This window comes from Sturnira hondurensis, unplaced genomic scaffold (assembly GCF_014824575.4).
Source record: "Sturnira hondurensis isolate 20B ecotype Veracruz unplaced genomic scaffold, ASM1482457v3 Scaffold0022908, whole genome shotgun sequence".
Taxonomy (NCBI): Eukaryota; Metazoa; Chordata; class Mammalia; order Chiroptera; family Phyllostomidae; genus Sturnira; species Sturnira hondurensis.
This window is the reverse complement of record NW_028095539.1, coordinates 1,601,430-1,623,437: the sequence shown is the minus strand read 5'-3', so window position 1 is coordinate 1,623,437 and position 22,008 is coordinate 1,601,430. Positions and strand designations below refer to the sequence as shown.

The 22,008-nt window shown below is 42.6% G+C and overlaps 1 protein-coding gene across 5 annotated transcripts in view; it reads left to right on the top strand.

The window, feature by feature from the left end:
• The window catches only part of NR6A1 (nuclear receptor subfamily 6 group A member 1), a 202,076-nt gene that overhangs the window by 164,886 nt on the left and 15,182 nt on the right, over positions 1-22,008 (top strand). For 3 of the 5 annotated variants that reach the window (XM_037036415.1, XM_037036413.1, XM_037036417.1), the window contains 4 exons: positions 13,507-13,562; positions 18,100-18,254; positions 19,614-19,841; positions 21,118-21,372. In XM_037036415.1, coding sequence (XP_036892310.1) covers positions 13,507-13,562; positions 18,100-18,254; positions 19,614-19,841; positions 21,118-21,372 — 694 coding nt within the window. The remainder of the gene's footprint in view (positions 1-13,506; positions 13,563-18,099; positions 18,255-19,613; positions 19,842-21,117; positions 21,373-22,008) is intronic. The other 2 variants (XM_037036416.1, XM_037036414.1) reach the window with 1 other exon arrangement.

Here is a 22,008-nt window from a genome sequence, read left to right as displayed (position 1 = left end):
GGGCATGATGACAGGAAGTAGCAATTTGAGACGAAAAGATAGGAAGGCAGTAAGTCCTCTGCCTTACTTAACAAAATGTAATATCATTTTGTTTGCTGGAATCAGGGCATACTCAGAGACTAGGCATGCGCAGGAATCTGCATCTAGGTTGGTGAAGAATTTGGGATTTGTTTGGAAGTTTTCCAAGAGCCATTAGCCCAAAATGACATAAAAAAAACCCCAGATATTCTATGAGGATTTTATCCAGAGGGCAGCTTTGAAGAACATAGTGGGGTGTTGGGGAAACACAAAAGCCACCTAGAAAGTTTTCAGAAGAATGCAAAGAAAGGCGTGAAGGATTTGAAGGAAGGGAAAGTAATGACTCAAGATGGGGAGATGTGGGGGAAGCTCACCTGATGGGAGCTGGAGAAACACTGGCCGTTGGGCAGCACCAGAAGTTGAGGTTGGAGGTTTGAATTAATAGTACCAACCCTACCAAGAAAAAAAAGTCAGGCTAGAAAAGCAGGGTGGGGCAAAATGTTGGCCTTAGTAATCCTGAGTTGGAGGTACCTGAGAAGGACACCTACAGATGCCCACCAAGGAAGTGGGATATACAGGATGGGAACTGGGGTGAAAAGTCCTGCCTGCAGAGCTGTTGTAGAGCCGTTGGCATAGAGGTGGTAAAATTTTGTTAGTGTAGAAATCACCCAAAAAGAACTTGGATGCAGAAGAGAAGGGGGCCAGGGTCACAGCCAGAGGAGTGTCGTCATGGATGGAGGAGCATAGTGCTGTGTGGTTCGGTAGAAAGAATGGAGGCTCTGGAGGCAATGGAGGGCTTGGAGACAGCCTGCATGTCTCCACGCAGACTGACCTTGGAGACAGGTCATTCTGTATCTCTGATGCTCAGTTATCTTACCTTTGAAATGGTATGATGATACCTTTCAGAGTTCTCTGTAGAACATTAAATGTGACAATGTATGTAAAAGTACTCAGCAAGGTATTAGGGAGTCCTAATAGCAGTGTGCAGAGCTGGGAGTTAGTCAGCTTTAGTGAACTGTTCAAATTGGTTTGTAACATTAAAGAATGCAGGCATCCTGATATATTTCAAATTGGTTTTCCTGTGTGGGGCGGGGATGAGAATAATCTTTTGAAAATTTGCCCATATGGGAAAAGGTCAGAAATAAATAGCAAGTCATTGAGATAAATTTAGAACATTTATAATTTATTTAAAATGTTAATATTTATAAGCATTATGTGTACTAGAAACTCTTATGCACTTTCTCTACATTGCCTCATACACACAACAACCCTGGTATTAACTCTTACCCTCAGATTACAGGTGTAGTTTAAGGAAGTAAAATGATTTTACCCCAGTCGTTAGTTTAGTAGTGATGTCAAGGTAAGAATGGCCAGTTTACTTGAGCCAAAAAGAGGATACACCTGGAAATAAGACCTCAACAGACAGAGATAAATGCTTCAGAGAATAGCAGTCAGCAGGTTCTTAGTATGCATTTGAGATTAAGGAGAGAATGTAAGAAGATTACAGGGTAGTTAAGATTATGTGCTGTCTCTAGGGTGGTCATGTGGATTGGATTACAGGGTAGTTAAGATGATGTGCTCTCTTAAGGGAGGTTTATTTCAAAGATGTGTTAACCTAGGTGCACAGAAACAATTGACAGGACTTGCTTAAGGCAGAGATAAGCCTTTTACTAAAGAAGTAATATACCTAGGACGTGACTACCCAACATGACTTGCCCAGTTAGGAATTTATGATCAGATCACCTTGGGAGGTCACTTTCCATGGAATCCTTTTTTTTTTCTGGTCCACAGCAGCCACTAATATCAAATGAGAAATGTCTTGAAGAGAATGTGTGGTCATCTACCCACCTTCATCTGATTTTGTGTTGGTCTGTAGTTTTGTTGCCCTCCCTGTGGAGATTATTTTCTCAGAGTTTATTTATGGGATGCCCTCTTGATTACCCAGCTGAATCATCCAACGTATTCAGTTGGCATGTGAGATTCTGAGCCTTCCAGCCAAATTCACCTGTCTTAGGGAAGAAGCTTGACCTCATAATCTTTCCAATCATAGCAAGAAGACACAGGGATGTGATGGACGGAGAGCTGCCTCTTGGGTCCCTGTGTATGAAGAGCCTGTAGACTCAGCTGCCTGCAAAGGCTGCGTCTAAGAGAGAAACCCTGCCACCTCCTGGTTGCTGCTGGGAAAGCATAATTAAAATTAAAGTTGCCATTGGAATATTTTTTGGGTGATGGAACTGTCTTGCATTGGATGAGCTCTGACGTTCAATACATAATTTTATGCATTTGTTAAAACCTATAGAATTATACACCACAATTTTAATGTATATAGTTTTTGTTTTTTAAAACGCCTTACTTCAGGATGTGTTTATTGATTTGAGAGAGAAAGAAGAGGGAGAGACATCAATATGAGAAAGATACAGCAATTGGTTGCCCTCCATACATATCGTGACTGGGGTTGGAAACCAACCTTTTGTTGTACCGGCCAACTGAGCCACTCAGTCAGGGCAATATATTGTTTGTTTGTTTGTTTTAAAGCAGCCTGTATGTGGCAGGGGGTGGGGATAGAATGCAGACTGTGACAGACAAATCTGATATGTGAGGTCTACCTGCAATTTGAGGAAATAAATCACATAGCCACACTGAAGGCAATGGGAAGGTAGGAGCTGCTGACCTTGGAAAAACAATGTTTGGGCTGTATACTGTAAGGCTGAAGACAAAAAGAACTGTATATAAACAAAGCACCGTAGTTTGTACATTTATTTCTCTCAGGGCTATGGGCTTGGAATTCATCACTACTTTCTTTGAATACTAAGGTCGAACAAACAAGTCATTATATTGTAGATAATGAGAGTCAAGTTTGTCACCTAGAGAAAGAAGTCATAAATCAGGAAAGGGGAAGGCTGGAGTGAAGCCTCTGGTGCCACAGGAATCAGAGGCTTCCATGTGGATTCCTGTTTAGATAGATTGGTAAGAACATGTAGAGAGATATGTGTGCAGATGCATGAGTTGAGATCAGTAGACGCTGTATTTTGCCGCGTATAATGGACATCCAGGTTTTTGGCCTAAACTTTGAGAGGAAAAAAATCTTTCCTTTTAATTTTTTTAATTTGAGTATTTATTTATTTATTCATTTAGATACCCTTTTTTGGTATTATAAAGGAATTTCAGCATTTATTTTTCAACATACTAAGGTACAGAAATTTTATGTACTGGTATCACCCATGTATAAAGCAAATCCGTATATTTCCCTCAAAATTTAGGCAAGAAAACTGCATATTATACACAGCAAAATACTGGTGGGTATATAGATATTAGTCTGTCCAGAAAGTACCCAGCCATCTACTGTGAAAAATAGAGACATTTATTGAAGAAGATACAAGACACATTATACGTAAGACAATGATGCCTCAGTCCCCTTCCAAGTAGACACCTTGGGACCTCACACAGTTCTCCCAGTCACCATCAGCTGCCCTGTCATATTTTCCTGAATCTCTTCAATGATCTGAAATCTCTTCCTTTTCAAAGGTGATCTTAATTTGGGGAAAAGCCAGAAGTCACAGGGCACCAAATCTGGGCTGTAGGGGGGCTGAATCATCGGGGTGATTTGATGTTTCATCAAAAAGCTCTGCACGAGATGTGATACTTGAGCCAGCACATTGTCGTGATGAAGCTGCCAGTCACCAGTTGACCATAGCTGTGGCCTTCTGAATCATCCAGATAGTTTCTGTGGAGGATGTTCAAGCTTAACACAAAGTTTGATGTAGATTCATTGCTCTACTCAGTCATTTTGAATGCAATGGCCTTCAAATGGCCAATAGTACACAACAACTCCTTGCTTTGCAGGCCTGCACTCAATCCACTTAGCCACACCAGCCAGGGCTATTATGTGTGTGTGTATATGTATATGTGCATGTGTATGTGTATGTGTATGTGTGTGTGTGTGTGTGTGTGTGTTTAAAGAAGGAAACCCTGGCTGGTGTAGCTCATGCCTGCGAACCAAAGGATCACAGTTCGATTCCCAGGCAGGGCACATGCCTGGGTTGCAGGCCAGTTCCCGGCAGGGGATACATGAGAGGCAACCATTCATTGATGTTTCTCTCCCTCTCTCCTTCCCTTTCCCTCTAAAGATAAAGAAATAAAATCTTTTTTAAAAATAAAAGAAAAAAGAAAGAAAGGTAAAGAAGACATGAGATAAATAGCATATTAGAAGTCCAGTTATAGCTGCTGCAGGCAAGATCCATGTATACATGCCAACATATAGAGCATAGGTTTAAACAGGTACAGTAGTTTGCATAGAGTACTTAGGAATTACAAAGAGAAAAATAAGTTTTGGTAGAGAATTCTGATATATACCACTTTAGCCAGGCAATCAGGGTTAACATCACCAGTGTGCTGACATTGACATCATATAACCTCCTGATGTGTAATGGATAGATCTAGATATCTCTGTGTGTATACAAACATATACATACGCATACACACACAGGGATAGGTTCATTTCAGTCTAATCTTGAGAAAACAGGGAAGCTCAAATTGAGAGACATTATTTGAAATAATTTACATTCTACAAAACCCTCTTCGAAAGTGTCAAAGTTACAGAGGACAAGGAGAGACTAAGAAACTGTCCCAGGTTGGAGGAGATTGTGGAGACATGACAACCCCGCGCCCTGTGAGTCCTGGGTTGGATTATAGAGCACAAAAAGGACTTCAGTGAAACTGGGGGAGACTGAATAAGGTCTGTAATGTTAGTTAATAATAATAGTGTTGTACCAAAGTCCATTTAGATTTTGGTGAGTAGTCTTTGGTTTCATAAGATGTTAAGAGAGGGGGAAGCTGGGAGTAAGGTGTATGGAAATCGTCTGCACTATTTTTTAAACTCTTCTGTAAGTTGAAACTTACCTCAGAATTTAAAAGTTAATTAAAAATGCAGCTGCCATATATGAGTCAGCCCTCCATTGTTCACCATTTCTGGACATAAATATCTTTTCAGATCTGGAAATTGGCTGTTTATGAAATTAATTAGCAAGACATTGAGCGAGATTTAAATAGGGTGGTGAGTGTAGGCTGGGCCCTGTCTGTCCATCCGTATTGCTAACCCAGTACTCCTAAACACATATTCCCCATTGTCTGACAGTTCACAGGATAAAGGGGCACTTCGGGGTGGTTTTCAGGGACCCTCTGATTCTGGCATCAGCCACTTCATTCCTTCCTTTTTCTTTCTGCTGCTCCCCACATACAATCATCATTCCACCCCAGCTCGCCAAAACCTGAATATTTCCATTTGTGGAATTTCGTGTGTGTGATTTTATCTTCCTGGAATATTCTGCCCCCTCTTCTTCACCCTACTGTATACACTTTTTATTTTTTTGGAGGCTCAGCTTTTATTTATGACATCCTCTAAGAAGCTTTCTCTGATACCTTCCTCCTACCAGGTGATCTGTGCTTCAGCAGCCCCTTACCGCCCTCTGCCATCAGCCCTGGTCACCTTGTGCTGTGTCTGTCTGTTATCTTGTCTGTTCCCCTGCCCTCATTTTCAGACAGTGAGCCCCTCAAGGATTCGGACCAAGTCCTACTTTCTCTGTGTCCCTCAGCAGGTAACCCAGTTAAGGTAGGGCGCTTCCTGGTGTGATCGATTGACTGTGGTGGGGGCCCGGGCAGGGAGTGGGATAGGAGAAATGAAATAGTCCCCTCCTTAATTGCAGGAGGTATGTCCTAGTACCCCCAGTAGATGCTTGAAAACCATGGATAATACTAAACCCTATACAAGGCGGGGAGAACCTTAAAAAAACAAAATTATCTTCTGGAGGGTGGGCCCCTTGCAGTACAGGCCTCCCCCACTAGGTGAGTGCTCTAGGAACCCATCTGTATCAGTGCACCAGCTGGTGTTATGAGAGGCTGCGTTTGGCTTCAGTGAAATTTTTTTAAGACTCTTTCCATGTGTTTGCCCATTTCATGATGGGTCATTTACAAGTGCACCTGCCCACACAGAGCTGTGTTCAGCAGTTTTTGACCAAAATTCATCCCCATACCCCACCCTCCCTGTTCACCTGGTCTTGCCCTGAGCAACTTTTTTGTTTGTTTGTTTTGTTTTCCCTGATGAAAAAATCCTAAAAAGGAGTTGTTTTGCTGATGTGGGAGAGGTGAAACAAAAAGTGGCAGAAGCACTAAAAAGGCATCAAAATCAATGAGTTCAAAAACTATTTTCAGCAGTGGAAAAAACATCTCAATAGGTGTTTTCCTTCTTTCCGTCTCAGGCGCTTTGAGAGCCATGGGCTTGGGTGCAGATACAGCCAAGTCCAAGAACGACACCACACACAACCAGTCCTAGAAATGACACAGAAATGGCACCAAGACACCCCAAACACAAAGATAGAAGTCTCTCAAGGTGGTAGACCCCAAGTTCCTGGGGAACATGCACTTTGCCAAGAAGGGCCTGAAGAAGATGCAGGCCACCAGTGCCAACACCATGAGTGCACATTCTGAGGCTATCAAGGCCCTGGTCAAAACCAAGGAGGTCAAGCCCAGTATCCCAAAGGGCAGCAGCTGTAGGCTCAGTAGACTTGCTTACATTGCTTACCCCAAGCTGGGGAAATGTGCTCCTGCTCACATTGCCAAGGGTCTCTGGCTCTGCTGGCCAAAGGCCAAGGCCCAGACCAAGCCCCAGGCTGCAGATGCAGCTGCTACTCGGTCTCAGGCTCCCCAAAGTGCCCAGACCCTGCAAAGGCTCCATAGTAGAGGCCTCTGTCTGCCGCTGTGAGGACAGAGGACTGATGTGCCCTCAGGGCGGGGGTCCTCCTGTAGTGTTTCTGCAAATAAACCTGAGGCAGGGTCCAAAAAACATAGGTGTATTGCATCAGATGGAGAGTGCTTTGAAGGTGACTGCAGTTTAAACATGTAAGAATAAATACACAGGACTTCCGCCAAGATGGAGGCATAGGTGGAAACACTGTGCCTTCTCCCACAACCAAGTTTGAATACAACAAAGGTTTGGAGAACAAAGACACAGCCAAAGAACAGAAAATTGAATTATACGGAAGTCCGACTACATCTAACCGTTCAACTGGGATGGTAAGAGGGGCGGAGCCAGCAGCGGAGCAGGGTCAGGCAGGACAGATCCCCCGACCTAGGCACCTAGGCGCACAAGTGGCCCGGACCCAGTCAGGGTGTGGGGCAGACTGACCGCGATCGCACATTCACACACAGTGAGACGGACCACGCAGGCCCCAGAGGGCGAACCCAGTGGTGGAAGGCTGACGTTGGTGGCACACTCGCGTGCAGTGGGATGAAACACGAGGGTCCCGGTGACGGTGGCAGCTGCGGCACCTGTGGCGGCGGCGGCGGCAGCCAGAGGCGGCAGACAGGACGCCATTGCTCCTCTTTGACCCCGCCCCCACATATAGCGTCACAACCCAGCGACTGAGTTGCCCTGCTCTGGTGAACACCTAGTGCTCTGCCCCTCATACATAACAGGCAGGAACAGACCAAAACATCATGGCTCAAGAAGAACTCAAAGCCCCAGAGCCGATAACTCTCAGCGACCGAGAAATTGCCAGCCTCTCAGAAGCACAATTCAAGACACTGTTTATCAGGATGCTCACAGAACTGGTTGATTATAGTCACAAACTAGAGGAACATATGAAGGCTAAACTAATTGAAATGAAGGGAGATGTCCAGGAAACCAATAGCAATGGAAACTAGGACTCAGTGGAATGGACCAGAAGGAAGAACAAAACATCCAACCAGAAAGGAATGAAGAAATAAGAATTCAAAAAAATGAGGAGAGGCTTAGGAACCTCCAGGACATCTTTAAACATTCCAACATCCGGATTATAGAGGTACCAGAAGGGGGAAAGAAACAGCCACAAGTGAAAAACTTATTTGAACAAATAATAAAGGAGAACTTCCCCAGTCTGGCAAAGGAAATAGACTTCCAGGAAACCCAGGAAGCTCAGAGAGTCCCAAAGAAGTTGGACCCAAGGAGGAACACACCAAGGCACATCATAATTACATTAGCCAAGACTAAAGTGAAGGAGAGAATCCTAGAAGCAGCAAGAGATAAGGGGACAGTCACCTACAAAGGACTTCCCATCAGACTGTCAGCAGATTTCTCAAAAGAGACCTTCCCGGCAAGAAGGGGCTGGAAAGAAGTATTCCAAGTCATGAATTCCAAAGACCTACAGCCAAGATTGCTTTATCCAGCAAAACTTTCATTTAGAATGGAAGGGCAGATAAAGTGCTTCTCAGATAAGGTCAAGTTCAAGGAGTTCATCATCACCAAGCCCTTATTATATGAAATGCTAAAGGGACTTATATAAGAAAAAGAAGATGAAAAATATGATCAGTGAAAGGACAGCAAACTCACAGTTATTAACAACCACACCTAAAACAAAAGCAAACCAAGAGGACAGCTAGATCAGGAGTGGAACCATAGAAATGAAGAACACATGGAGGGTTAGCAACAGGAGAGTGGGAGGAGGAGAAGAGGGGAGAAGGCACAGAAAAATAGCATAGAGGGTAGGTAGAAAATAGATAGGGGGGAGGGCAAGAATAGTGGGGGAAATATAGAATCTAAAGAACTTGAGACACGTGGTTATAAACTAAGGGGGGGAGAATGGTGGGGGAGGGAGTGTGCGGGTAGAGGGGAATGAAGAGAATAGAACAACTGTAATGTATAATCAATAAAATATATTTAAAAAATTTTTAAAAGAAATACACACTTTTTTACAGATAAATTTCAGGGCTTTTTTGTGGTCTCTTCTCATATATACCATGTTTTTCTATCCATACATACCTATGATAAGGTTTAATTTATAGATTAGGAAAGTAAGAGATCAAAATTAACTATTAATAAAATAGAATATTTACAACAATATGCAATAATAAAAGTTACATGAATGTGGCCTGTGTTTCTCTTTCTCATAACCAAGATAGCTAGTGAGTGGAGGGTGACTCGTGGGTGTGCAGTGCACAAAGAGTGGGTGTGCTGGACAGAGGGACGATTCACGTCGGGGGCAGGACTGCACAGAGTTTCACTGCACCACCCATAACGGCACCCTATTTAAAACTTACATATTGTTAATCTGGAGTTTCCCATTTAGTATTTTCTGACTACAGTTGACCACAGGTAACTAAAACCGTGGAAAGCCGAACCACAGATAAGGGGACTGCCGTACTGTTAAAGTCATCAGATGCAAGAGGAGGTTATACTGAGTCTCATGGAGAAATTCATGTCAGTTAGGTAATTATGTGAAAGAAATTAAAATTTCCTTAACTTTGTTGTCTCATAACTTCCTAGTCAACTCGTTTGGAATTCTAAAAGGGTTAAGGCAAGTTTCTTGGCAGATGTTCACGTTTGTCGAATGGCACTGAGAGACAGATCTTGTGGTGTCACTGTATCACTGCACCAGGATAAAGGTGGAGCCCTGAGAAATCTCATGAACCATCTTGAAGGAGTAAAGTTCAGGCTCCTTATGAACTTAAAGAGCTTTTTAAAAATGACCCCACCCCATCCCCTTTCCTTCTTTTCTTTTCATGGGGGGGGGCAGTTACAGACATTCAAAGGGGGTTGCTCTAACATAACCACAGTACTATTATCAAATCAGGAAATTTAACGTGACATAATATTATTATCTAATTAGCAGATCTTATTCAGATTTGACTGATTATCCCAGTGTCCTTTATAGCAATTTGTTTCTTCTAATCTATGAGCCAACACATCACATTTAGTTTTTATATCTCTTTAATCTTAATCTGAAGTCATTTCTCAGCCTTATTTTGTCTTTAATAACATTTTCAATTTTGAAGAAGATAAGTTATTTATTTTGTAGACTGTCCCTGGACTGAGTTTGTCAGCTTCTTCATGATGAGATTTAGGTTACACATTTCTAACAAGAATTCCACAAAAGTGACGATGTGCCCTTTCAGTGCATTATATCAAGAGCACGTGGTTTTGGGTTTTTTTAATTTTTATTTTTTAAGAGCACATGGTTTTAAGTCTGTCCCCTTATTCTTCGTGTTAACTTGATCCACTTGAATAAGGTGATGTTGCCAGATTTTTTCACTGTGAATTTTCTTTGAGTCAGGGCAACAACATGTAAGTGAAACAGAATGGCATGTCCAAGGACTAACAAACAGTTCTCTGTAGGTACATAGTGTGTAACGTTTGTGGCAATGGGGAACCCCAGAGGGAACCAGATCACAAATGGTCTTAAATGTACAGCTAGGGAGCTTGGACTTAGCTCACAGACCAGAGGGAGCCGGCGGTGGGTTTTGAGCAGGGCATCGGTGTGGTTAGCTTTGTGTCCTGCTGGTGGTTCTGGTTTCTGGATTCGGTTGGTTGGCCAGGCCTAAGTGGGGGATGGTAGATACACGTGTTCCAGAGCAGAAAGAGTACTTGTGCTTCTGAGCAGACAGAAGAACCATAACTGGCGCCACTCTCTTCGGCTTGGAGAGAGGCACAGCAGACCATTTCTGTGCTCTTGGACCCAAAAGCCCTTTGTTTGCTTGTTTCTTTTTAATCAGTTCAGTGCCAGAAAAGACTCTCAGCCCTGCTGAAATACTTGCTCTTAGCCCAGTGTAGCATCACAGAACAAGCACAGCTTTAGAATCAGAAGACCCAGATGGAAATCCAGCTCTGTACCCTCTCCTGAGTAACCGTGACCAAGTCCCTTGACATCTCTGAGCTTCATTTTCTTCATCTCTAAACCGCATGGAATAATAATGATGTACACCCTCCAAGGTTGTTTTGAGGGTCAAATGCAATGACATGTGAGTGTATTATAGGCTTTATAATATGACCCAACTTTCTGTTTTAACAGAGGCGCTGTGACCCGTTGTGTTGTTCCCACACTTCAGGCAGTTTCACACCATCTCGACAGATTCTGCCATCTCTGACTAAACCAGGACTATTTACTTTTTATTTTTCTTTAAGTCAGTTTTTTAGAAAAAGTTAATTGTCTTCTTTTTTTTAAAGATTATTTCAAAAAAAAGATTGTTTCTTTTTACAGCAAGGGGAAAGGAGGGACACAGAAGGAGAGAAACATTGAGGTGAAAAAGAAACACTGATCAGTTGCCTCTCATATCCTGATAGACACCAAACTGGCAACTTAGGCATATGCTCTGACTGGGAATCGAACCAGTGACCTTTTGAGCCACTCGAGTCAGGACAGGGTTAATTTTCACAGGGAATTTTTTATCTCCTTGGTGAATGAAAAAATCAGTAGTTTTTAGTGAATGTAAGATAAGTGTATAAGGGTTTATCTATGTACCACCTAACATGATGTCTTCCCGGTGGGATGCACACACTATAGGAAATACTAGTGCTGGAAAGAAGCTGGCCTTCATCTGGTAGTCTGGATCCCAACCCTGATCTTGCTGTTCAGTTTCTGGTTTCTTAGGCAAAACAGTTCATTCATTTCTCTGGCCTTAGGCTTATCTGTTCAATGGGAGTGATGCTAATACTTTCCTAGTGAGTATATGAATGGGATTGAGGGACAACATGAGCTTTTAAATGTCACCATAAGCAATTGCCAAGATGTAAATCTTTAAAGTTTACGGTCCCTTAACAAAGAGGAAAGCATGTTGAGTTCCTTCACCATCTAAGACGGTGAGAGTGAGATTTCAAGTGAAATATATTCAGTGTTTTATATGCCAGTGATCTTTGTTCTGTACCTGTGAGTTGACACAGAGGCATGTGAGGTGTTAGTATTGGAAACAGAAGTGCCTGAAGACTGCCATTGACCCTGGAACAGCAGAGAGGAATTAAGGATTTTTCAGAACTTGAAATTAAGCTGTAAGAGAGCTCCCAGACAACCAGGCATGCTTCTACCCCTGACATAGTCTGTGTATTGTTCTACTCCAAATTCACAGCAGTCTTGTAAAAAAGACTCTGTTGACTTCATTTCACACATGAAGATACTAAGACTCTAGCAAAGTTGAGAATGGATCCTTGGTTTCTTAACTTTTGTGTTTGGAGGAAAGAGGCTGGGGAGAGGGAAGGATTAGTTACTGAGTACGTACTCTATAAGCCAGGCTCTGTGTTTGGTGCTTTCGCTGTATTATTTTGTATAGAATCCTTACAGTAACCCCACAAGACAGGTTGTAATAGCCCCTCTTTATTTTCCAGTAAATTTAATTTATTCTGAAGTTTTATTTATTCAGAGATGTGAAGAAACTTGTCTGTAATTACACAGACAAGGATTTAGGCTCAAACTTACCTAATTCTGATATAATCTAAGGATACCACGACCCATGTCTGCTTTAAGGGGAATGAACTTCTGGCCAGCCTTGCGGTTATCGCAGGAATTGAGTGTTATACCCGGAGCCCTCACCTTTTCCGGCAGCAACGCTGCCCCAGGGACTTTCTACATCTTCATGGTAGTTTTTGTTCTAGTAGGTATATTAGAGCAAAGCTTGCTGTCATGTGATGCCACCCTCCTAACCACCCTCTGCAGTGATCATCACAGATTTTTTAAAAATACCAACTTCACCTACCCTTTTCTGGATTCCATCTTATCCTCAGGTTCCTCTGCCAAAGTCCATAGTTTCAGCCTGGTATTCAGCACTCTCTCTAATCTAGCCTGACCAGCCTCATCTCTTGCTGCTCTGCTCTACACATGTGCACGCACACTCACACACTTGAGCCAGATTGAGCCACTTGGACATTCCCAGAAACTGCGCTCCATATTTACTTTGAACTTACAGCTTTTCTGAGCATCGTTCCCTCAGCCTGTAGAGGCCTTCTTCTGTCTGCATAAATCTTGTTCATCTGTTATGGTTCAGTTCAGAAGTTGTCTTTACTAGAAAGCTTTGCCAAACACCAGAGCCTTTTCTATAATTGTAAATCAAGGGTTTCTTTTCTGTGCCCCATATTACAATGAAAGTAATAGTATTGGTGGTTATAATTCTTAATGAGGCTGGTACTATTTAAAGGATGCTTTTTAAAGTTAGAAGATGCTAACTAACTTCGTACTTTCGTTGAATCACCTGAGTGGAAAATCAATGGTGAGGGAACTCCACTATCTGCCCTTGTAAGGAGCAATGAGTGAAGTCAATATTCTAATTTAAAATCAAACAAAAAACCCTGTTCTCCTCATTCTATAAATTAGACTCAAACTTTGACTGGAAATAAGAAAATACATAACAACGAACATACTCATTCTATTCCTCTCCTTCAGTTTACCAGTCTTCAGATGCATTATCCTGATGGGATATTTGTGACTTCGGGGCTGTTAATGCTGTCACCTAAGTTGAGCACACTGAATGCATAGTGTGCATAGTGTGCACCTAGCACCTTGGGGGCCCAAAAGTATCTGCTGCCTATGAGGTGGCCTGGGATAATGGAAAGAATATATGCTTTGAGGTCAGAAAGGCCTATGTTTTCATCTCGGCTTCACCCATCACTACCTTGTGCTTTTGGCCAAAGAAGTTCTCTTTTTGTGCCTAGCTTCTGTGAGCATGCTTCTGACTCTTGCTTATGTTTCCTTCCAGCAATCAGAGAAGATGGCATGCCTGGGGGCCGGAATAAGAGCATTGGGCCAGTCCAGGTGAGTTCGTGGCCTCGCTCTTTATAATCCATCCCAGAAGCCCAGGGTTTTAGATGCTCCTGTAGCTGCTCACCTTGATTCTCTCATATTCTGGGATTGCTGGGTCATGTGATACTTCTGGTTTTAATTTTTTTAATTGTCTATAATTTTTTATTATTGTGCAATTACCATTGTCCCCGTTTTCCCCCCATTACTCTCCCCTGCCCTACCTATCCCCACCTCCCACATCCAACTCTCTTGTCTCCCCCTGAGTTGTTATTATCCATGGGTGCTTTATACATGTTCCTTGATGACCCTTCCCCTTCTTTGCCAAGTTAGCCCCCTCTTCCCTCCTCTCTGATTACTGTCAATTTGTTCTTTATTTCCATATCTTTGGTTATATTTTGCTTACTTGTTTATTTTGTTGATTAGGTTCCACTTTCAGGTGAGATCATATGCAATTTCTTTTTTTGAGAAACGTCCATACTGTTTTTTGTAGTGGCCATACCATTTTACATTACCACCAACAGTGCTCAAGGGTTCCCATTTTCCACATCTTCTCCAGCATTTCTTTTCTGTTTTTTTTCTTCCTGATAATGGCTGTCTTAATAGATGTGGAGTGAAATCTCATTGTGATTTTGATATGCATTTCTGTGATAATTAGTCACATTGAGCATCTTTTTATATACCCGTTGATTGTTTATATGTCTTTGGAGAAATGCCTATTCAAGTCATTTGGCTTTTTTTTTAATCCTCACCCAAGGATATGTTTATTGATTTTAAAGAGAGGGGAAGGGAGGGAGAGAAACACTGATATAAGATAGAGACATCGATTGGTTGCCTCCCATAGGCACCCTGACTGGGAATCGAACCAGTAACATTTTGATGTATGGACGATGCTTCAACCAACAGAGCCATCTGGCCATGGGTTGACCATTTTTTAATCAGATTATTTGTTTTTTTTGTTACTGAATTGCAGGGATTCCTTATGTATCTTGGATAGTACCTCTTTATCAGATACATGGTTTGCAAATATTTGGTCTCATTCTGTAGGTGAATTGATCATTTTGTTGATTGTGTCCTTTGCTTTGTTGAAGTATATTATTTAGATGTAATCCCATTTGTTTATTTTTGCTTGTGCTTTTGGTGTAATAGTCAAGAAATCATTGCCAAAGCTGAGGTCGAAGAAGCTTTTCCTTCTTTGTATTTTTTAGGAGTTTTATATTTTTGTATCTTACATTCTAACACCATTTGTCTTAAACTGTCCTTTCCCCATTGTATAGTTTTGGCATCTTTATCAAAGATCTTTTGACCATATATGCATGAGTTTATTTGGGGGCTCAATGTTCTATTCCCTTGGTCCATATGTCCATATGTATGCCAGTACCATACTGTTTTGATTACTATAGCTTCGCAGTATATTTTGAAATGAGGAACTATAAGGCCTCTAGCTATGTTGATTTTTCTCAGGATTATTCTGGTTGGAGTTCTGTGTGTTTTCATAAGAATTTTAAGATTGCATCTTCTATTTCTGCAAAAATACCATTAGGATTTTGATAGAGATTTAGCATGGGCATTTTAACAATAGTAAGTCTTTCATTCTGTGAACACAGGATATCTTTCCATTTACTTATGTTTTTAGTTTTTTTTCAGCAGTGTTTAATTTCTTTCGACAGTGTGCAGGGTTTTTCCTCCTTGGTTAAGTTTATTCCTAAGTATTTTATTCTTTTGATACTACTGTGAATGAAATTGTCTTCTTAATTTCCTTTTTAGATAATACATTATTAGTGTAAAAATGGAACTGATTTTCGTATGTTGATTTTATATTCTGCAACTTGCTGAATTCTTTTATTAGTTCTAACAGTTTTTTGGTGGAATCTTTAGGGTTTTCTACCTATAACATAATGTCATCTGTTAACAGAGGTAATTTTACTTCTTCCTTTCTGATTTAGATGTCTTGTATTTCTTTTTCTTGCCTAGTTGTTCTGTTAGGACTTCCAGTGCTGTGTTGAGTAGAAGTGTTAAGAGTGGGCATCCTTGCCTTGATCCTGATCTTTGAGGAAAAGCTTTCAGTTTTTCTCCATTGAGCATGATGTTCACTGTGGGTGCGTCCCCTGTGTGGCTCTCTTGACATCTCTTGACTCTATTTAGAGTTGAGGGAGCTGATGCTCAGAGAAGCCTGTGTCATCCATCATTGCATTTGACTTACACCACTGGGCATTTAATTTTCCTTTTAGTCCTTTACTGTTTCTAGGGTATGTTAAAAAGAGAGCTATGATTGCCAAGTTCTTAACTGTGCTTAAGCGTAATTAAAAATAACAAGGAATATGCCCTGCCTGGTATGGTTCAGTGGACTGAGTACTGGCCTGTGAACCAAAGGGTTGCTGGTTTGATTCCCAGTGTACGGCACATACATGGGCTGCAGGGCAGATCCCCACTAGGGGGCATTTGAGAGGCAACCACACATTGATGTTTCTCTCCTTCTCTTTCTCCCTCTCTTCCCCTCGCTAAAAATAAATAATTAAAATCATTTTTAAAAAACAAGGGATAGAATTTTTATTTATTGAGCACCTGTTGTATACCCACACTTTATAACTTTATCTTAGATTAACCTCCCAAGTCTATCTGACTCAAACCTGCATAGAATTTCTTTGCTCCAGCACCCTGTGAGGGAACTCTGGGCTATGAGGGAGGTGGTTTTATTTCCATTATCTCCTACAAATAAGGGAGCTGAGGCTTAGAGAATTTGAGTGACTTGCCCAATAGTAAAAGTCCAGCTAGGAAATTGCAGATGAGATTTGAACGCAGCTTCAAGCACTCTCAACATGTTCCATCACCTGCCTATTCAGTGCATCAGTGGTTTCTCAGTGTCCCATGGCACCCACAGGGAGAGACAGGTGCAGTCTGACTTGGGATCCCAGCTGGAATAAGCTGATGCTACCAGGACTGGCCCTTTTCACCCATCTCGAGTTATTCCACGTCCATCCAGCTCTGGTCTTGCTCTCACCACCATCACTGAGGCTGCTTCAGTGGGGGCCTCAGTGGGTATCTTGTAGTTTGGTGGCATCGTTTGTCTTCATATGACTTAAAAAGTGCAAACAGTGATTTCACTGTTCTTGGGGCCCCTAAGAGAGCATACCTTTTATTTATTTTTTGTTTGTTTATTTATTTATGTTGCTTCTGACTGAATAAAGAAAGACATCCCCTTCAATTCAACATGTAGTCCAGTCTGTTTAAGACCAATCACTCTACCTATACACCAGTTAAATGTTTCTTGTTTCCCCTCCGATTCCTATGTGCTCACTGGCTTTCAGTGCTAAATGCCTCCTATACTTATGATCGGAATTGCTCAGGGTTTCCTCACAGGCCCATAGAGCAAAGAATTATGCAGGTTTGAGTTAGACAGACCTAGGAGACAATGTCCTCTCATTCTTTTCATAAGAACAGGGGATAAAAATGTATCTGGTCTTCCACCTTAGCACTCATGCTCATCCTGCATGCTGAGCTTAGCCAGGTGGGGTTAACTGACACATTGCAGGTGTGTTTGTTCACTCCCTCTATGGGGTAGTAGCTTAAGCACTGGACTGAACATTTGGATATACTTTGACCTCTTTTTCAAACTCCTGCCCAAACATGGGCATACAGTATGATCTTGGGCAAGTCAGTTCATTTATCTCAGCTTTCTTAACTCAGAAAATCCATGTAAAGTTTTGTGATCAGTAATAAGTGAGCATTTGTTCATTTATCCAACATGCATTTATTGAGCACTTACTTTTAAAATATCCTATCATGGCCTTAGGTCTTATAGAAGATATTTTTATGATTCATTACTATAAATGTTATAACATTAACAATGAATATTTTCAGCCTTCCATAACTATTGCTATGCACTAGGCTCTTTTCTAAACATGTGTTAATGTATTAACTAATTTAATCCTCAACGTCAATCCTATGAGATAGATACTATTATTCCCTCCACCATACATGTGAAGGAATTTAGATTCAGATAGTTAAATGACTTGCTCAAGATCGTACAACTAGAAAGTGATAGAACCTGGATTAGAACGTAGGTGGTCTAACCCTAGAATTCACACTCTGAACCGTCATGCTGTCATCCTCTCTCTCACTGCACAGAATCAAGTGGATAGAAATAGGACCTAAATTTTTGTCTAGGTAATGATAGAAGGACTTGCAAAGAAAGTGACATTCAAACTGCATCTTAAAGGGCAAGTAATAATTTATTATTAAAGAAGGGTGTTTTGGGAAAGAATAGACTCAAGAACAAAGAGTAGTATTGAAGAACCTAGAGACTTTATGGCTTGAGAGGGGTTAATGGGCGAGAGAAATGCCATGGTGAGCCATGGTGCTGGGAAACAAGCAACCAAGCTGTCTTAACTTAGCGAGAGACCTGGACTGTGGGGGTAGAGAGAAGGGTATCTGGGTTTCTCTCTAGGGAGTTTGGGAATCTCCATGAGATTTAAATAAGTTCTCAGTCCTAAAAGAGGAACAGAAGATATCCCGAGCACCCACTCTAACATGTGTCAATTCCTTGTCAAAGATATCAGAGGAAGAGATTGAAAGGATCATGTCTGGGCAGGAATTTGAGGAAGAGGCCAATCACTGGAGCAACCATGGTGACAGCGACCACAGTTCCCCTGGGAACAGGGCTTCCGAGAGCAACCAGCCCTCACCAGGCTCTACTCTGTCCTCCAGGTGAGCTACAGGGCAAACCCAGCATCATCTAGAGATCACTCAGAAGTAGACCCACACAGAACCCTCTGGGCCGGGTATTCCTGCTAGTCTATCTCAGCAATTGTACTCTTGTTCCCTTAGTCTTCTAGGGTAGGGTCATGGTGATGCAAAGCAGTATTTTGCAACCCATTTTTGCTAAAGACCTTGAAAATGTCAGGTCTCCTCTGCAGACTGATAAAGCACTAGAGCTGCTGTCTGTGCCCATACATTCTTCACCAAACAGCGCAGCATTTCAGACAGAGCTGTTTTCTCTCATTTACTTTATCACTGAAGTAAACAAGCCACACTGACAATGTCAGATTGAGTTGTAATTTCTCTCCCTTGGCAGGAGTGAAAATTTCACTTTATAAATTTTAGGAAACAGGGAAAACGTTTTAACCTAGTCAGAATTGCTGCTGTTATTATGGAATACCACTTTGGAGACTCGGTTCAAGAATGGTAACTTAAGTGAGTTGTTAGGTGTGAAATAAAGCCATCAGCTACCAGGGAATGCTTTCTTTCCCCAGAAATCCTTCTTACAGAAAAGGGATCAACACACTGTCTATAAAGGCCAGGTAGAACATATTTTAGACTTTGTAGGTTTGGTTTAGGGCTCAACTGTTCAACTGTGCCACCATAGTGTGAAAATAGCCAGAGACGGTATGTCAGTGACTGAGTGGCTGTGTTCCAGTAAGTCCAATTCACCGAAGCAGGCTATGGGCCGTAGTGTGCTGATCCCTGTTACAGGAGGTGCATCCAGGTAAAACTGCAGGACTTTTTTTTAATTGGTTGAGAGTGGCTAGATTTCTCCAAAACAGGGAAGGAAGATAAGAATCTGCTTTTTTCTTCGTCTTTCATCATAACCTGTATCCATGCAGTTCCTTAGTTTGTTCCTTTCTTTGAATGTGTAGGGAGTTGTTGCCACATGCCAGATTTTTTTTTCTAAGTACTAGATTTGTTTTGTGGCCTGGCAAGGCACTTAGCCTATCTGTGCCTTAGTTTTCTTAGCAGTAAAAAAATAAAACATCCACCTTTGTCATCACAGTCTATGCATATCCATTAAAAATTCTAAATGCAACACCCATCTGAAGAATTCATTTAGCCAGTATTTATTCAGCATCTGCTCTGCCAGGTCTTGTGTGTCTGCTGGTAAACCAAAAGTACACATGCTCACAGAGTCCCTGTTTAACAGGGGAGAGTTCGTGTAACCATTAGTTATGTCCCCAGCTTGATGAAGACAGACAGTATGGCCAAAGAATGCCTGAGCCACCTTCTGGCCCATTTCCTTTGAGTAGGCAGTAGACCTGCTGATTCTGCTTGACGTGAGACTTTTCTCTCTAGTAGGTCCGTGGAACTAAATGGATTCATGGCATTCAGGGAGCAGTACATGGGGATGTCTGTGCCTCCACATTATCAATACATACCGCACCTTTTTAACTATTCTGCCCACTCGCCACTTCTGCCCCCGCAAGCTCGCAGCCTGGATCCCCAGTCATACAGTCTGATTCACCAGCTGGTGTCAGCTGAGGACCTGGAGCCATTGGGCACGCCCATGTTGATCGAGGATGGGTGAGTGAGCCCTGCCCTGTTTAGCCCTTGTAGCTCCAAAATTCTCCCTACCCCACATCCACCTTCGTCCCTGGCTGCTTTATCACAGGCTTCAGAATATGTCAGGGATAGTGAGTGATGACTGAGCATCAGAGGGTAAGTCTGTGCTTATCTTTGAAGTCAGTGGACCCTTATTTTTCTCCTGCACGTCTTTTCTCATAGAGTTTAGGCTATTAATCAATCCCTTTGGAATTAGGAGAAAGGGCTTTTCTGCTCAGGCCTAGGTAGGCCAGACCCTGGGATGGATCTGAGCACTTCCAAGCCAGAGATGAGCTATTATTCTGGGGATAAACATACATCAGGTTTAGGCTCCTTAACAAGACACTGAAGACACTACCCGGTCATAGCCTGCCTGCATCCCCAGCCAACACACCCATGGTGGTGTGGTGCCATGTGCACGGTGTGCGGGCCCGCGTGGGTGGAGGGAGTGCTCACTCAGGCCTCTGTCCGCTTGACCTGCATCGATAATAGTTCAGTCTTTAGACCCATCCACTGCTGCCCCCAGTACTTCTTTGGCCTGGAGCATATGCCATTTGAGTATTTCTGAACTTAGACCCTCAGATTCCCAAAAGGACCCTCAGATTGCTTAAGCTAGACTCTTAATTTCAGAGAGAAAATTCAGATATCTGCAAGAAGGCCACACAGAAACTTTATAAATCTGGACACAGGGGTGAGAGGATGAGTCACGCCAAGGGGCCTTGAGATCCAGCCCAGAGATGAGGAATGCCCTGCTCTTCTAAGCATCCTGCAGTAGCTTAGAAGGGCTGAGCAACTCTAACTCCAGTTCCTGAGCCGTCACCACCAGGGGGCGCAGTGAGAACAGGAATGGCTTCTCAATGTGTTCTGTTCTTTTTCAGCCATTTGGCCCCAGGCTCATTTTTCTGCCAGTCCCTGTATTTGGTGGGCACCAGATCCCCCTAATGGAGCCCTCATTGCCAAAACAACTGCAGGAGTGACTGACTGGGAGTTTTCTCTAACGCATGAAGCTCTAGTAGACACCAACTTTAAAAGCCATACTCCCTGATAACTGCACAAACTTCTAAGACTCCTTTCTCTTCAGCACCCTTTTCTCACCAAACCCACCTCTGCAGCCCTGCATTTGCTGCTGGAGATTACGGTGACAGGCGAGGAGCTCACTGCCAGAGACCCTTTGTACCCTTAGGATTTTCCTCTCCCTGTGCCCCCATCCTCAACCTTTGGCCACTGGAAGTGACTTGCCCCTGTCCCTACCTTCTAGGTATGCTGTGACCCAGGCAGAGCTGTTCGCCCTGCTTTGCCGCCTGGCCGATGAGCTGCTCTTTAGGCAGATTGCCTGGATCAAGAAACTGCCTTTCTTCTGCGAGCTCTCAATCAAGGATTACACGTGCCTCCTGAGTTCCACATGGCAGGAATTAATTCTGCTCTCCTCGCTCACCGTCTACAGCAAGCAGATCTTTGGGGAGTTGGCTGACGTCACTGCCAAATATTCACCCTCTGATGAAGAACTACACAGGTGAGGACTGCTGGCTAAGAAGGTGTTCCCAAGCAACCAGACCGTTGTCATCCCTGCAAGGCAGCAGGGTTGCTGACACTCCAGAGGATGGGCCTTAAAAGCTCTACTCTGCCACTGACTAGCTTTATGACCTTGGTCAAGTCTCTGATCCTCAGGTTCTGAATTTGTAAAATGGGATAACAGCATACAAATAACAAATGGGATGATAACAAACCCCCCAACAAGACAGTTGAGAGAAGCAAATGATATTGTGCAGTGAAGCTTAGCAGAGTGCTGAGCTTTTGTTTTTATCACATCTGGATTACCGAGGTAAGGTGACATACCTGGAAAAAGCAGAAATCTAAACTTAGCTTATAAAGGGAGGGGCTCCCAGGTACAGTTTTACAATCTGAGAACAAGACCCAGGACTCACTGTGGCGTACCTACTGTGTTCCAGGCACTGGGCTCAGTACTTATGGTTGTCTTACTTGTTTATCGTAGCCTCCAGCATTATAGCCATGGTTATGCCTGGAGTGTAGATGAGAAAACTGAAGTTCAGAGAGAGCTCTGCCCTTGAGGGTTTTTGAGTTTGAATCCAGAGCCTGGATTTAAACCTGTGCCTGCCCCACTGCACAGCCTTAAGCTTTTTTACAAGCA